This window comes from Canis lupus, chromosome 26, assembly GCF_003254725.2.
Source record: "Canis lupus dingo isolate Sandy chromosome 26, ASM325472v2, whole genome shotgun sequence".
In the NCBI taxonomy this organism is placed as follows: domain Eukaryota; kingdom Metazoa; phylum Chordata; class Mammalia; order Carnivora; family Canidae; genus Canis; species Canis lupus.
The window spans coordinates 10,153,513-10,170,545 of record NC_064268.1 but is presented as its reverse complement, the minus strand read 5'-3'; the positions used below and the strand labels follow the sequence as shown (position 1 = coordinate 10,170,545).

The following is a 17,033-nucleotide window of genomic DNA, read 5'->3' as shown; positions in this document are numbered from 1 at the left end:
CACTGTTCTCTTGGCTGGAGAAACGGGAAGGGGAATGATACTTTTGCTTAGTTTTCCTCTACTTATATCCTTTGTAATTAAAAACCTTGGTTTTGGTGAACCTAAGAACGACTAAATGCACATCAGCCTTTCTTTATAGGGAGAAGTTCCTGCAAGAAGTGAATTCTCTCATTCAGAAACCCTTGCACCCACTGGCTAAAACGAAGACATTAGTGAAGAGTTTAATGAACCGAGCCGAGCTGTTGTTACATGTCACCATCGCGGCCCAGTCTGGCCTCACAAGAAGCATCTCGGGGACCCCCGCGGAAACACCGGGTACAAAGCCAGCCCCACGCAGGCATTCTGCACTAGTCTGTTCATAAAATATACATCAGCTACTGAGAGAAAAATCACTCTTGTGTTCTTCTAGGAGGGAGAAAAAGAAATGTCAACATTTAAAAAATTTTTGCCTTTTACTTTTTTCCAGCCAAGAAGGACTTTTCATTGAATTTGTGTGTTTTGTGAGTCAACTGAGTATCAGGGGTTTAGTTTTAGTTTTTCTTGGGAGCCCAGGGATGTCTATTTTTTTAAAGATTTTATTTATTTATTCATAGAGACACAGAGAAAGGGAGAGAGAGGCAGAGACACAGGCAGAGGGAAAAGCAGGCTCCGTGCAGGGAGCCCAACAAGGGACTCGATCCCGGATCCCCGGGATCACGCTCTGGGCCGAAGGCAGGCGCTAAACCGCTGACCCACCTGGGCTGCCCAGGGATGTCTATTTTTAAAATCTAGTGCCCCTTACTTTTAGTTTATGGCTTGTCATTTTCTTTTTTTTTTTTTTTAATATTTTCTTTATTTGAGAGAGCTAGTGAGAGACAGAAAGAAGGAGAGAGGACATGAGTGGGGGGAGAAGCTGAGGAAGGAGAAGCAGGCACTCCACTGAGCAGGGAGCCCAACATGAGACTTGATCCCAGAACCCCGGGATCATGACCTGAGCTGAAGGCAGACACTCAACCAACTGAGCCACCCAGGCATCCCAGCTTGTCATTTTCATAGTAATGTGTACGATTAGGCAGTTGACATTGTGAATCTTGTAAGATTTTCCTCTTACAGCCAAGTTTGCATTGCACCTTTGGTAATTATGTGGAAACTTCTAACATGAATTTTCATTATTAATTTTTTTCCTGGTCACATTTTAATTGTTAGCCTGAAAGGACATTTCTCAGGGAAATCAATGAGTCTTCTTTCTTAAGCAGGATCCCCAATACTGGGGGATAGCCCATAATGACAAGTGTTGATTCTTACCTTGAGAGAGCAGGATGAGTAAACATTATACTCCAGGTTATCAAACCCCATTGTCCAATGGACACTGCCAAGCACATGAACTTGTTTTCATCCTAGTTGAGTGTCCAGGGCTCTCCTCACATGGGAAAGAAGTCTAGGGTGATTGAGGTTTCCAACCCTGGTCAAAGGAGACCATTTGCTGAGACCATCAGGGGAAGTGTGCTGAATGTGTGCAGTATGATCACATACCAAGATGGTCTGCTGACCATGTCCCTGGTCACATTAGGCCTTGGTTAATTAAAGGTTTCGTATAAAGACTTAACTACTCAGGAAGACTGATGATGCTTTCCAAGAGGCTCTTGCCATCAGTGATCATGAAATAATAGTTTGCTGACAAATAACATCTTCAAAAATTGTTTTTAGACTGACACTGCCTAATCATTCTTTTTTTTTTTTTTAAAGATTTTGTTTATTCATTTATGATAGACATAGAGAGAGAGAGGGAGAGGCAGAGACACAGGCAGAGGGAAAAGCAGGCTCCATGCCGGGAGCCCGATGTGGGACTCGATCCCGGGACTCCAGGAACGCGCCCCAGGCCAAAGGCAGGCGCCAAACCGCTGAGCCACCCAGGGATCCCCTGCCTAATCATTCTTAAGACAGATTCAAATAATTCATTTGAATTAAGAAATTTTTGATTCCAGAAATTACTTTGTCCTTTCTGGCTTTTTAGAATGCTTATATGAAGGTGAACATTGAGAGTTTATGAATTAAATGAGTCAGCCTTTTTTTAAAAAACCAAATTTAATAAAAAGATTATGGTTTTTCACACTTAAAATAATTTTTTTACCCTAATATCTAGGTTTAAACATTTTTTTACCCTAATATCTAGCCTAAAAACCATCAGTGTGCTGTACTCACTAGTTTCGTAGATGAACTCTCCTAGAAAGCGAAGATACTCTTAGAGTAGTAGCATAACTGTTGTTGCTGTCCTCACAAATCAGACAGCAGATATGCCAATCTTTTTATTCTTTTCTGTTCCAGCTTGTAAATCAGCTTCAGAAACAAAGGTGATATCTCATGCTGTGCGGCAGCCTGTTTTTCTTCGCAGCATGTCGGCTCCTTCTGACCTGGAAATGATTGGTAATGAAGATTTGGAATTTACTAGAGCAAATCAGAGGTAAATGGCTAATGGCTAAGGTTAGATTCCCACATGCAGCTGAATACATTCATCAAAACACACTCCCTGAGTGAGTTTCTTGTTTTGTGATCTAGTGCTATTTTGTTTTCCTGTAGGCGGCGCCATGTGACCAGCCACCGCAGCAGCTCCTTTACTCTCCTGCAGTCATTGGCCATTGAGGATAGCAGGGACAAGCCCACTTACAGTGTCCTGCTGGGGCAACTGTTTGCTTTCATTGGCACTAACCCTGACCAAGCTGTAGGTCATGTTTTGCTGACTACAGACGAATAGCACCTAACAGCACCGGGGGCCTGGAACAGTCACGAAGAGTCAGGTGGACTTCCTTCTCATGCCTTTCAGGTGTCCAGCAGCAGCTTTCTTCTGGCTGCACAGACGAGGTGGCGGCGGGGAAATACTCGAAAGCAGGCACTGGTGCACATGCGGGAATTGCTGACGGCTGCTGTGCGTGTCGGGGGCGTGACACACCTTGTGGGTCCAGTGACTATGGTCCTTCAGGGAGGACCCAGGTCAGTTGTTTCTAGTAGCTCATACCGTTCTGTCTAGGGGGAAAGAGGCATTTGTTCCAAAGATTATTCTTAAGGCCAAATATAGTGGTATTTACTAATGTTTTCCCCTAAAATAATTCTGCTTTTATTTTTCAAAAGTATCCCACAGTTTTATAATAACTTCAGCTTATGTAGCAGAAAGTAAAAGTCTCTTTACTGTGCTTCCTTTCCTGAATTCCACCCTGTTCACTTAGAGCTGCTTGTATCAGCTACACACACATAAGTAGCTTTTTAGTTCTCTTTGTACACAGAAGTGTGTATGTGTAGGATTTTTTTTCTTAATTTAGATTATGTTATACTGTTATATAACAGACATGAAAATAATTTTGCTCAATATATCTTAGATAAATCTGTCTTTTCATGTCAGTACATTTGGGTTTGCTTTATAGTTTTTAAGCACATTGTGGACCTCCAGATATGGATGGCTATGTCTTATTTAACTCCTCCCCTCCTGGTGAACCATGGTTCATTTTCTCTTTCTCTCCTTCATTTTGTCTGCTTTATTTCTGCATTAATAGTGATGTAGTCAGTATCCTTATACCTATGTTTTTGTGTATTTTTGTGCTTATTTTTACTGGATCAATTTCTAAAAACATAATTGTAGATACGAACTTTGAAAAAGGTTGAATAACTTCTTTGTGGGAGTTTTGCTATACTATTCCCTACTGGGCTTCAAAGATCTTCAGAAAGAAATAGAAAAGGTGTCTGTCTCCAGGTCCTGGACTAGAACTGCCTGGGAGTTCAAGGAGACTTGTGTCTCCTGACAGCTTTTTGAGAAATTCTGGCCAGCAAGCAGAGAGCAGTGGCTGGAGGAAAATGTGTTAACTAAGAGCTAATATCTTGAGAAATTTCTGTGTCAATCAGGAGAGGCCAGGTTACTTTTCAGAAACAAAACTCTCCAATATCTCAGCGGTTTACAAAACAAGACAACAGTTCTTACTTGTGTCCAGCACAGGTGTGCCCCAACACATGCTAATCCCGGAGAGCCTGGGTAAGAGAAGAGTTCTAGACCCTCCTAGACTGCTGTCTCAAAAGCTGTCAGTCCCCTTGTCAGGCTAGTCACATGCTCACTCAACTAAAGTGGATGCCCAGAAAGCCCATTGAGTAGCACTGGCCACCACAGCTTCCTCCCAGAATAATTTCTCCACAACCCTGGGAGCATTACTCCTTTTCCCTTTGGTTATTAATGTCATATATCAAACATTTGAAAAAATGCAGAAAATCCCAAAGTATATATAAAGTAAATCCAGCATCTTAAGATAAAACCTGTAACATTCTAGCGTATGTGTCTGTCTTTATCCTAACCACAGATATCTCCTATAATGTTTTTAGTGGTATAGCACTGCATCATATTCCTGAACCTTTATTCAGATTTAATCCCTATTTTCAACCTTAGGTTTTATTTACATATTTTTGCTATTATAAACAGTATTCTATAGCATATCTTTGTAGATAAATCCACACAGTTCCAGTTTTCAACTAATATTAGTTACTGTAGAATCTACCCTAGGATGATGCCTGGGTGGCTCAGTGGTTAAGCATCTGCCTTTGGCTCAGAGCGTGATCCCAGAGGCCTAGGATCAAGTCCTGCATCAGGCTCCCCACAGGGAGCATGCTTCTTCCTCTTCCTATGTCTCTGCCTCTCTCTTGTCTCTCAAGAATAAATAAATAAAATCTTAAAAAAAAAAAAGAATCCAGGTTGTGTGTTTATATTGGGAAAGTCTTATTTCATATCAATTGGATTCTCATAATCTGCTAATAATCACAATGTGAACTTGAAAAGGACACTTAGCTAATCAATTTGGGCCTTGATTTTCTCATTAGTACAATTGCATTTACAGAATTCAGTGCTGCATAGGATATTGTAGACAAGTTTCAGATGTTTCCTTATTAAATGCATTTGGGAAATGTGGAGTACCATTCTGTTGCTCTTAGAGATATTGTGGACTTTAATCTCGTAAGGCTCCGAGTAGTCCTGCTTAACTTGACTTTTCTAAAGTTTGGGCATTGTCTTTGAGGCAACTTAAGAAATGCTGTCTGGTAGTCTTGTGTGGTCCTGGAGTCTGGGAAACAATAGTAATTTCTAAGATCCCTTCAGTTCTGGATTCATCTAGACACCCTTGGGTTTCTCACAAGAACATTCCTGCTCTTACGTTCTTATGTTTACCATCACTCTTCTTGCCGTGGTTCAAGAAGCCTGCACTTTGGTTCTGTTTCATAGAATTGAAGAACTAACCTGTGGTGGGATGGTCGAGCAGGTCCAGGAAGCCTTTGGCGAGACCATGACCTCTGTTGTGTCTCTATGTGCTCGTTACCCTATTGCATGTGCAAATAGCATCGGACTCTTATGTACCATACCTTATACCAGGTAAATAAGGCAATGCTTTTTATTGTGAGTAAGTTACACTGCAGTGTTTAATTAAAAATATTTTTGAATTAAAAAATTGGGATATTTTTTTTTTTGCTTTGGTTATCCAATGACACTACCACTGTGATTAAATGAACTTACCTCCCTGACAGACACCTAAGGTTACTGTGTAAATTCCAGATTGTTGAATTCCTACATGATCAAGAGTGGCCAAGAGGGATCATATTACATTGTCAAAATGGAGAGGTTTAAAGGAACGTAAAAGATCTCTAGGAAATTACTTAACATTTGGCAAAAAATCTTTGCAAATACATTTATTTTCTCACTGACCTTATAAATCCCCCTTTTTTTCTATGTAGTTTTTTTTCTCTTATGGGAACCGTGAGTTGATTCTATCAGTTTTTACTTATTGTTCTATATGAACAAACTAAAATTTGAAGTTCCTTATTTATGAAGGAAATCCTCATTGTAAAGACATATTTCTGTGTTGAGTTATGCATGGTAGTATCCTAAGTAATAGACAAAGAACTATGCTGTTTTTATGCCCCTTTGATAACCTGGGTCTTAAACCCGAAGGCTGGTCAGTGATGTTTATTTCATATAACCCTTTCCACCTGGCTCAGGAGCGAAGAGAAGTGCCTGGTGCGCAGTGGCCTCGTTCAGCTCATGGATCGACTCTGTAGCTTGAGCAGTCAGACGGAATCTAGCTCCAGTGAGAAGCAAACTAAGAAGCAGAAAGTGGCCACAATGGCCTGGGCAGCTTTCCAGGTGCTTGCCAATCGCTGTGTTGAGTGGGAAAAAGAAGAAGGTAAGAAGCAGGATTCCATTCTAGAATTCATTGATTTCTTCTGTTGACATGTCTATTTAATTATTTGTGCTGGCTGGGGGAAAGAAAGGCTATATTAAATTACATAATCAGATGGGTCAAATTAATGATTTCATGAGAGCCTCTTCATCAGCATGCTTCTCTGAAAATTTATGGCTACACTATGACATTAAATAATATTCTAACCTAGAGCACATTGTGCTAAGTGAAATAAGCCAGACGTAGAAAGACAAATACTGAATGATCTCCCTTATATGTGGAATCTAAAAAAGCCAAACTCCTAGAAACCAAGAGTAGAATGGTAGTTGCCAGGAATTTTAGGAGGAGGGGGAATTGGGGAGATGTTGGTCAAAAGGTCAAACTTCCAGTTATAAGATGAATAAGTTCTGGGTCTAATGTACAGCATGGTGATTATAGTCAATAATACTTAATCATACTCTTGAAATTTGCTGACAAAGTGAATCTTAAATGTTCTCAAACCACACACACACACATACTCCAATAACTAATGAGGTGATGGAAGTATTAACTAGATTGTAGTAATCATTTCACAATGTATATACATATTGGGATCCCTGGGTGGCACAGCGGTTTGGCGCCTGCCTTTGGCCCAGGGCGCGATCCTGGAGACCCGGGATCGAATCCCACATCAGGCTCCCGGTGCATGGAGCCTGCTTCTCCCTCTGCCTATGTCTCTGCCTCTCTCTCTCTCTCTGTGACTATCATAAATAAATAAAAATTAAAAAAAAAAAACAATGTATATACATATTTACATATATAATCATGTTGTATACCTTTTTTAAAAAATCACATTATACAATATAAATTGTATACAACTGTATTTGTTAGTCATCCCTCAATAGAGCTGTGGGTGGAGGTGAAGAATGATAACCACTCTGGAAGAGTACAGTAAGCCAGGAAATTGAGAAGATATTTTTCATTTCTATTTTGTCAACACTGCTAACAGTCTACAAATAACATGAAATGATTTAGTTGCATTTTCAAGTGCTATTTCCAAATTATATTATTTCCAATCCAGCTGAAAAAGTAAAGTTGAAGGATAACATCTCCATAATGTAACATCTTCCAGGCCTATGTATATACCTTGGTTATTTGTTTATTCATTCACTGCGTGTTTTATTATTTCTTATTACTATTTTTAATTTAAATTCAGTTAATTAACTATAGTATATTAATAATTTCAAAGGTAGAGGTCATTGATTCATCAATCTTATATAATAGCCAGTGCTCATTATGTCATCACATGCCCTTAATGTCCATCACCCAGTTACCCCATCCCCTTACCCCTCCCCCTCACTGTGTGTTTTATTATCTTGAGAATCAGGCATAAGATGAACAAGGGCATTGCTCTTAAGAAATATGATGCAGTGGTGGGATAGACCAGTGAGCAAATGATTGCGGTGTGGTCAGTGCCATAATTGAGGTGCATGCAAAGTGTTGGGAGCACAGAGGTTCCTACAGACCAGCTGTGCTAGAGATTAGGCAAAGCTCCCCCAAGAAGGTGACGAGTGAGTTACTCTTACAAGGATGAAGAATATTTCCATGCACAATAAATAGTGTGTGTAGGCATAGGGATCCCAGAGACCATGGGAAGTTCAGGAAATGACAACTAATTTGTGTCATTTTTTACAAGAGCTGCTTGGAAGGGAGGGGCTTCTGGAACTACAGTGAAAATGGAAAGATCCGAAAAGGTCTTTAATTGTGTTTGAGGAGAGAGAAGGTATATGAGCTAAAAATCAAGGTGTGTTCATGACAGTTTAAAAAAAATGGTGATTTTTCCCTGTTAATCAAAGTATGTTCCTTGTTTTGTATGAGTTCTATTCAGTTTTCATTAAGAATAATGTCTTTCCCCAACATTGAATCATTAACCTTTTATATGTGCAAATGTTACCTAATGAGGAGACACTAATTGGATAGCTAGTGGAATGCTGAGCAGGTTAAAGAAAAATCAGGCGCAAGAGAAGGGCTTTAAGTAGGGACACAGAGAGGGAGGACTTGCCACACCTGCAGGCTCACCATGGCTTCTTTGAGTTCTCACTTCACTCTTTCTTTCTTTCTTTGAACTCTAAAGGTGGCTCCACAGAGGCAGTGCACTCAGGTCTGGCCCGTCAGGTGTCCAGCCTTCTCACCAACCATCTTGCCCGAGCAACTGAGTGCTGTGGCAACCAGGCTGCTGGGAATGATGCCCTCCAGGATGTCCTTAGTCTTCTCAATGATCTCTCAAGGTATAGAGAGCTGTGGAAAGAGGTGGCTTTCCTCCTGAATGATCGGGGCTTCTCTTGGGTGGTGATTGTCTTTTGAAACATCTAAATTACAAGGCCATTCTGACATGCTTCTGCTTCCAGAACAGTAGAGAACAAAACTATTGACAAACAGTAGCTCTAAAATGCGAGGATTGTTTAGGTGAATCTCTACCTCATAAAATGATACCATTTGCTTTAAAACTTTGCTGGTGACAGCTGCTAGCCTTTCAGGTCTATGCAGGTACATTGAGTAACCCCAAATCTTACCCTCATTATAGCAAAATAAAGAATAATCAGTCAGGACCTGCAGTTGACTCATGTTCTCATGCTGTGTCTTAAGACAATCTGTGGAGGTTTGATACCATCCTGTGTGAGCTGTGAGGCCCACAACTGCTTGTCCACATAAGGCTACTTGTTCTTTGGCTCCTGCTGGACTTTGTTTTCTTCTCAGTGAGATGCCACAGGGTCAGCTGTGTCATATTCCACACTGTTGAGGCCTGTGTAACCCTGTGTGAGATATTTGGTCTTAAAACACTCCTTAATAGGAAATAAAAGACTAAATGGAAAGTCTCTAGTTTGGTTCATACAGTTGTAGTGCTCCATGAACCATGCTGAACTATAGCATCTCAGTTAAGTAAACATTAGGGATCAGAAAATATTCAAAAATCTTTCTTTTTAAGTATTATTGGTTGGTCAATTGTGAACTTACATTAGATATTTACCAAAACCTTCATTCTCCTTCCTAAAAACATAGTGCCAGATCCGTGTTGTCCTCGTGAGTCAGTTCATCCTCATTTAGGGAATTATTGCTTCTGAATGTCTATAGACCAATATGCCCAACGTCATTTACCTTTTTTTCCTTCTTTTCCAGGAGTCACATAGGTAAAGCCATCCTGAGCCAGCCAGCTTGTGTGTCCAAACTCCTCTCCCTGCTGCTTGACCAGCGCCCATCTCCAAAGCTGGTCCTTATCATTCTTCAGCTGTGCCGGGCTGCACTCCCGCTGATGAGTGTAGAAGATTGTGGGAATGTGGAGCTCCCACCATGGAGCTACTCTGTTCCTTCCCTAAACAGTGAGCAGGAGGATCCCAGTGACCCAGCATCCAAGATTGCTTCATTGCTCTTAGCAAAGCTGGCAGATTACGTGGTCCCAGGTGAGAGGCTGGCCGGAGGATGGTACAGAGGTGCCTGCTTCTTGTGGACGGCCACACTGAGCTTCCTCCTGTCTGTAGCTGCTGCTGCTGCTATGCCTTCTGTGATGAAAGAAAGGGAGGTGGGAGAGGGAAGAAGAGAGATTCCAAAGCCAGAGTTTTCCCTGCGCAGGGGAGCTATACCAATAACACTGCAATTGTTCTGTTTGCTTTTAAAGGATGTCAGACAGTTCTTTCTCCAACTGCTTCTGAACCTGATACTACATTGACAAAAACCAGCCCCAAGAATTCCTTAAAAGGAGACAAAGATCCTGGAGAAGAGAGTGAAGCAGTGGATGGCAAGCTGTCTATCTTTATCCACAAGCGGGAAGACCAATCATCCCATGAGGTTCTCCAGCCGCTACTAAGGTGACTGACTGTTGTAATAGCCACATGTCATTAGGCACTGACTGTGTCCCAGGCACTGAGCTCAGTAAGCCCCTTACATACATCAACTGTCTCAGCCTTCTTGACGACCCTAAGAGGTAATCACTATTACTGTCATCCCTGTTGTTACAGTGGAGAAACTGAGGCAGAGCTGAACCACAGACGCAGGCCTCTGACCACAGAGCCCAAGCTTTTATCCACAACTCGGTACTGTTTCTTCAAACCCAACAGAGAGCAAAAGCCCTGTTGAGAATATATTGTTTGTGCTCAATGGAGAGTCTACAGTGTGATTTGGGCTTCAAGAAGGAATAATGCAGTCTGGTTTTAGTCATTTGCATCCTTCAGCCATTGGTAAATTTAAGGATACCATTGACTGTGAGGTGGAGAGATAAGAGAAATTTTTTTTTAAACATGGAGCCCTGTCAGTGGGAGCCAGGAAGGTCTTCCACAGAACATAAGGGAATTTAGGACACGTATGTATATCTCCGGGGAAGACTTCTTTCTTCAAATAAATGATGTGGTGATGGTGTCATCCTCATAATTGGTCCCTTGGCTACCATCATGGCAACTGAAAGCACTAATGGGCTACTGGCATAAACTAGGGGTCCAGCAGGTCAGTGCTAGATGCAGGAACCACCAAGAAACATTCTTAGGCATTGCAAAACCTGACAGTGCAAATTTGGTGAAGGAGTTTTTGGAGGTCAGGTTTAAGAAGCAGAGGAAACTGAATTTTTAGAAAGATCCAGTCATTAACATCAAGGCATCAACCCATGCTATTGTTAAAGTTCCCTTATTTTGGGATTTAGATCACTCACCGAGCCCAGCCTTCCCTGTATTGTAGGCTCAGATTCTCGATTTTGTTCAGCTCTCTATTTTGTACATCATTTTCATGTAGTTTTTAAATTATCACTACAACTGTCTAAAAAGAGCTGGTGTTTTGATCCCTAAAAGTCCTGTAATTAAACAATAATAAATTCTTTCCTTTTTGAAAAATTGAGTCTTACTATGGGTTTTAAAATCCTGTTGTAGCATATAGTACTGCTCTGGTTAATACTAGATTGCCCCATGGCGTGCAGCCTGACCTTGACCTTGCCTGGAAGATCATCACCTCTCTCTGCTTTCCCTTTTAGTAGCTCAGAAGGACGGCCCTTCAGACTTGGCACTGGTGCCAACATGGAGAAAGTTGTGAAAATGGATCGAGACATGACTAAGGTAACTCTAATTCGGAGACACCCGCTCTGACAGGAATGCTTGATTGAGAAACATTTGCCATGCTTTAGGTTTTCAGAGACATTTAAGAAAAAAAATTCCCACAAGGAGGCAGAGTGAGAAATTAAAGTCAGTGGCTTAACTGAAGCCATTTTTAAGAGAACCAGTCAGAGTCAATTTGTCATTGATGTTAAAATGTAAAAGAGAATTCTCGTTCTTGACCTAGAAGTTTTTTCTTAGTTTTATTTTTTTATCTTTATTTTTTTTAAATTTTTATTTATTTATGATAGTCACAGAGAGAGAGAGAAAGAGGCAGAGACACAAGCAGAGGGAGAAGCAGGCTCCATGCACCGGGAGCCCGATGTGGGACTCGATCCCGGGTCTCCAGGATCGTGCCCTGGGCCAAAGGCAGGCGCCAAACCGCTGCGCCACCCAGGGATCCCCTTTTCTTAGTTTTATTAAGAAAGTTTTGCAGCCTATGGGATGCCTGGGAGGCTCAGCAGTTTAGTGCCTGCCTTTGGCCCAGGGCATGATCCTGGAGTCCCAGGATTGAGTCCCACATCAGGCTCCCAGCTTCTCCCTCTGCCTATGTCTCTGACTCTCTCTCTCTCTCTGTGTCTCTCATGAATAAATAAAATCTTTAAAATATATATATATATTTTTTGCAGCCTATTAATGCCTTAAAAGTGAGGGGTACCTGTGTGGCTCAGTTCGTTAAGCATCTGTGAGATTGAGCCCTGTGTCGGGCTCCACACTGGACATGGAACATGCTTAAGATTCTGTCTCTCTCTCTCTTCTCTGCCCCTCCCCATCCCACATGTGCTCTCTCTCTCTCTCTCTCCCTAAAAACAAATACATAAATAATAATACTTTAAAAGTGATAATATGTAAAAGGTTAAAAGAGTAATAGATTTTAAAAAAGAATAATAGATAAAAGAACTAAAGATACATAACCCATAAAAAGCATTGAAATATGCTCATGTTTACAGATTATACAATAAATAAAGAAATAAAAATAGTAATATATAATTTTTCACCTGTCAAAGTTAAAGAAAATTGATAGGGACACCTGGATGGCTCAGTAGTTGAGTGCCTGCATTCAGCCCAGGGTATAATCCTGGAGTCCCGGGATCAAGACTCACATCCGGCTCTCTGCATTGGAGCCTGCTTCTCTCTCTGCCTATGTCGCTGTCTCTCTCTCTGTGTGTCTCTCATGAATAAATAAATAAAATCTTAAAAAAAAAAAAAAAAACCCGATAATACTCATTATTGTCAAGGTGAGGGTAAACAAGCATTTTCAAGGGTCCAGAGACAACCATGCTCTGCACAGCTCTATTTATTTAAAACAAAACAAAAAAATATAATCTGTATACCCCTAAATGGGGGATTGATTAAAGAAATTGTTGTATGTCATTTATACCTCAAATTTTTAATTTAAAAATTTATGTTGGGGCGGCCCTGGTGGCACAGTGGTTTAGCACCGCCTGCAGCCTGGGGTGTGATCCTGGGGACCCAGGACCCGGGCTTGAGTCCCACGTCGGGCTCCCTGAGTGGAGCCTGCTTCTCCCTCTGCCTGTGTCTCTGCCTCTCTCTCTCTCTCTGTGTGTCTCTCATGAATAAATAAAATCTTTAAAAAAAACAAAACAAAACTTGTGTTCTGTCTTTAAAAAAATCTTAAAAAAAAATTTAAGTTGTATGCCTATGATGAAATACTATACAATTATAAAAAGAGTGAGGTCAATCTACATATATCAGTATCAAAACACATGATAGTTTGATAACTGAGAAAAATTAAACAGAAAAACTGTGCGTAGTGTGATCCATGATTATGTGTGCCAGAATTTGCATGGAAACAAATTTAGAGGATTCACAGTTATATGTGACTGGGTGAGGACATGGGATGTTTATGGGAAATTAACTTTCTATATATAGTATTTTAACATGTGAGTCGGGGAAGCAGGTTTTAAAAAGTAGGAAGCGGAGTATGGTGACGGTCTCAAACCTCCCTACAGGGTGGCTGTTGTGAGGTGATTACAGAAGAGGCTGCAGCTGCTCTTCGGAAAGCAACCAAGTGGGCGCAGTCAGGCCTCATCGTCAGCATCGGGCCGCCTGTAGAGTCTGTCAACCCAGAGACTGTGAGCGGACTGTCCACAGGTGACAAAAAGAAAACTGCCCAGACCTCCATTTGCCGAGAGAGGAACTCTGAGCTTGCAAGGTAGTCTTTTCCTGTCCAGACTCTTCTAAGGTCTACTTAGTAATGGACTTGTTTTTAGGGCTTTAATTGTATATCATCCTCTTGACCTGCTGGAAATGAGGACTTCGGGGTTAAAATACCCATCTGAGGTGGTCCTGGGCAAATAGGGCAGCATTCCTGGCTGAGTGGGCATCTACAGCCAGAGGGTGGTCTTTTTTTTTTTTTTTTCCCCCAGCATGTGAGGCAGTTTATTGACATTTACTTGCCCAGATGACTTTTCCTCACTGTTATAGAGTTAAAAGAATTGAGGGGAAAGGGGACGTGTACAGATGAAGCCAAAAGGCACACACTGAATACGCCATGATAGGCTGAAAAGAGGTTGCTCTGAGACTGACAAGCCCCCCATTTCAGAGGCTAAGAAAGTTTGAGCCCAAGAACATGCACTCATGTAGCCAAATCCCTTCTGTCTGCCAGAGGAGAACCAGGCAAACCCTGTCCGGCCAACCTGCCTGCTGGCTCTGCCACCAGGCATCTTCGGACCTGGCTGTCATGCTTGTGGGACCACTGACATCTCAGTGGCCATGGCGTCCTGACCTAAACAAACAGGGAAGGCCTGGCCTGACCCCATCTGTATGGCAGAGACAAAGGTGATTGATTAGCAGATCTGTGGTGCACAAGTGATGGGAGGGGCGGTGTGTGTCAGCATGAGATCACGACTCTAAAATGCAATGTAAATCCACAAGGTGTGGGTCTGAAGGCTGGACACAATGATTAAGTATGGAAATGTCACTCGGAGCTGACCCAACTTCTGGACAGACAGACTTCTTGCACAGCCTCTGCACACAGGGTTTAGTCCCTGTGGCTCTAAACTGTCTTGGAAGCAGAAGGAAGAGGAAGTGGTAGGCTGCCCAGCTGGGGCCTGAGGACTGTCATGATTGTCCAGATCTCTGTGGTCAGAGAGTGGCCCAGCCACCTCAGCCCTGACCCTGGGACGTCGGAGGGAACAGGACGTTGAGTCCCAGGAGGGCTCCCCGTCGAGGCCCCTGCCTCGCCCGCCTGGCTCTACAGGCCTCCTCTTCTACCGCTTCTTCTTTGCCTCCTTCTTGGGCCTCTTGCTGGCAGAAAGAGCAGCAGTCTTGGTCTTCCTCTTCACCTCCACACTTCTGGGCTCAGAGGGCTCTGCCACCTGTCCACCTCATGGGACTTGGGAACAGGTACAATGATGGCCAGCACACAGATGAGCTGGAAGATGGCCCCCAGGAAGAGTCCATACTGCAGCAGGTTCTCTAGGAAAGTGGGCTCAGGCACCTCGGGAGGTGAGAAGTCCAGGTCGGAGGCCATGGCCTCGGCCAGCAGCTGCCTGTGGTCTCCTCTGATTCACCACTTTCCAGAGCCAAATTCTCCCACACCGCCCAGCCACTCCCCCGGAAGTCGAGGGTGGTCTTTTTTTGAGAAAGGCCACTAACCAGGAACACCAGCTACAGCTTTTTTGAGTATTAGTAAACTCAGGTCTTGATGCCTTTCCTTCCAGTCAGCCTAGCTCTACACATAAACTTCTCTCTGGGAGTAGACAGGAGGAAAGAGCATTGCTTCTAGGGAGTTTGCGAAGTGTTCTATGTTTGCAAGCCAGGAATTGGTGTGCCATAGGGTCCTTAGGGTCTTCCCTTGATCCTGATGGTTTATGCCGTTCAGGTTTTGAGGTCTGCTGTTTTATTTTTTATTTATTTATTTTTTTAATTTTTTTTTTTATTTATTTATGATAGTCACAGAGAGAGAGAGAGAGAGGCAGAGACACAGGCAGAGGGAGAAGCAGGCTCCATGCACTGGGAGCCCGATGTGGGATTCGATCCCGGGTCTCCAGGATCGCGCCCTAGGCCGAAGGCAGGCGCCAAACCGCTGCGCCACCTAGGGATCCCAGGTCTGCTGTTTTAGAGGATTCTTTAATTAACAGAAAGAATGTGAGAGAACTGATCCCCCCGCTTCCTCCATGATAATTTAGCTGTTCTTTTTCTTAGTCAATGAAATCCACTTTTTCTTGTATCATTAGAAAATTTTTCCGTCCGATGATAACCCTAAAAGCCACCTCTGCATTCTTAACCATCGCCTGGACATTGACCCTTTCCCTCTTGACACTTGCAGGACCGATCCCGTCCGACCCTTCATCAGTGGGCACGTGGCGAACAGCATGGCCGCAGAAGTGATCGCCTTGCTTCATAGCTTGCTAATGGCCCCCGAGTCAAATGCTGCCCAAATATGGACCACAACAGCAGAAAAGGTTAGCACAGAGTCCCTGCTTCACTGGGGAAACGAGGGGGAGGTTTGTGATCTGTTTTAGCATTTGAATCCTGCCTAATAAGGATCCTATTCTAGTAAAGATTTCCCAAATTGGTCAGACAGACTTGTTAGCAGTCCCCCCGCCCCCCCCCCCCCCCCCCCCCCCCCCCCCGTCAAATTTGCTTTGGTTTAATCATTTCCCTTCCGCTAACCTATGCCTCCTGTCACTGCCAAAATTAGTTTTGCAGAAGATGAGACTATATTCTCGGGGAAAGGAACAGCATGCCTTGTTTCTCCTTCTTGCCTATGTTCAGTTGGTACTGACATTAGGAAATCACACAGCCTTGGTTTATTGGATTTGTTAAGTGTATATACTAAGTCCAAAGGCCTCTGTGATTTACACTCCCTGAATGTTCTGTCAGTAATTCATCATTACACGTAGTAGTCTAGTTTCCTGAAAACTAGGGACCTGTAATCAATTCCCATTTGCCCACAGTCATTTTTCAAGTGAGTGCCTTAAGAAAATTGGATGTTGAGTTGTAGGCAGTATGCTGTGATGGTTTTCCCTCAGATAAGCTTTTGCCTTATTTTAGTTTTGTCAACGCAGTGTTTGATTCTCCCACATTCTGAGGTTGTGTGTTTCCAGTCCTGTCTCATTATATAAGGCAAATATGGCAAGACGTCTGTGGTCACACCTGATAGTTACTTCATCCCTCCCATAACCAGAGTTCCTGCAGTACATGGGAGCCAGCCACTGTTAAAGATAACAGATACTTCATCACTCTTAGTGTTGAAAATGACCAAAGCTTTAACTCCTACTACATGGCTGCTTCTTATGTTTAGGTTCTGTCTCGTGCGCTGATGTACATTCCACAGTTGGGGAAATATGCAGAGAGCATTCTGGAAAATGGGAGCAGTAGTGGCAGGAAACTTGCCAAACTTCAGAGAATCGCCCGCCAGGCTGTCGCTGCACTGTGTGCCCTTGGAGGCTTCAAAGAGACCATCAAGATAGGGTCTGAGGTTCAGGTAACCAGCCAGCATTTCCCAAGTTCCTGCGTCCATTGATTAACTGATCATCTGTAAAGACTGTATCATCCACCCAGTTGGACAGGAATCCTTGTTCCTTCAAGCTAAACAAGGAATCTGAGAAACTCATGAATTCTAATCCACACTGTGCTGCAGGTTATTCAAATATTATACAGTACTGTATGGTTTTAACTATGATATCTGTGTCCCTTGGTGTCACTTAAGTTTTAGAGTTGGAAGTTTGAGATTCTGTCATATTGTGGTCACCTTGACATAGGTTTTAGGACCTAC

General features: G+C 42.7%; 1 protein-coding gene and 1 pseudogene across 7 annotated transcripts in view; one reads left to right on the top strand and one right to left on the bottom strand.

Moving 5' to 3' along the window:
- The window catches only part of HECTD4 (HECT domain E3 ubiquitin protein ligase 4), a 188,891-nt gene that overhangs the window by 115,130 nt on the left and 56,728 nt on the right, over window positions 1-17,033 (top strand). For 4 of the 7 annotated variants that reach the window (XM_035706727.2, XM_035706728.2, XM_035706726.2 and 1 more), the window contains exons 29-42: window positions 140-315; window positions 2,305-2,440; window positions 2,557-2,698; window positions 2,801-2,967; window positions 5,228-5,374; window positions 5,998-6,182; window positions 8,293-8,446; window positions 9,336-9,616; window positions 9,832-10,021; window positions 10,172-10,246; window positions 11,170-11,251; window positions 13,261-13,463; window positions 15,582-15,717; window positions 16,560-16,742. In XM_035706727.2, the coding sequence (XP_035562620.1) occupies window positions 140-315; window positions 2,305-2,440; window positions 2,557-2,698; window positions 2,801-2,967; window positions 5,228-5,374; window positions 5,998-6,182; window positions 8,293-8,446; window positions 9,336-9,616; window positions 9,832-10,021; window positions 10,172-10,246; window positions 11,170-11,251; window positions 13,261-13,463; window positions 15,582-15,717; window positions 16,560-16,742 (2,257 nt within the window). The remainder of the gene's footprint in view (window positions 1-139; window positions 316-2,304; window positions 2,441-2,556; window positions 2,699-2,800; window positions 2,968-5,227; window positions 5,375-5,997; window positions 6,183-8,292; window positions 8,447-9,335; window positions 9,617-9,831; window positions 10,022-10,171; window positions 10,247-11,169; window positions 11,252-13,260; window positions 13,464-15,581; window positions 15,718-16,559; window positions 16,743-17,033) is intronic. The other 3 variants (XM_035706730.2, XM_025474006.3, XM_035706729.2) reach the window with 1 other exon arrangement.
- LOC112676576 (protein MANBAL-like) lies at window positions 14,018-15,373 on the bottom strand (annotated as a pseudogene).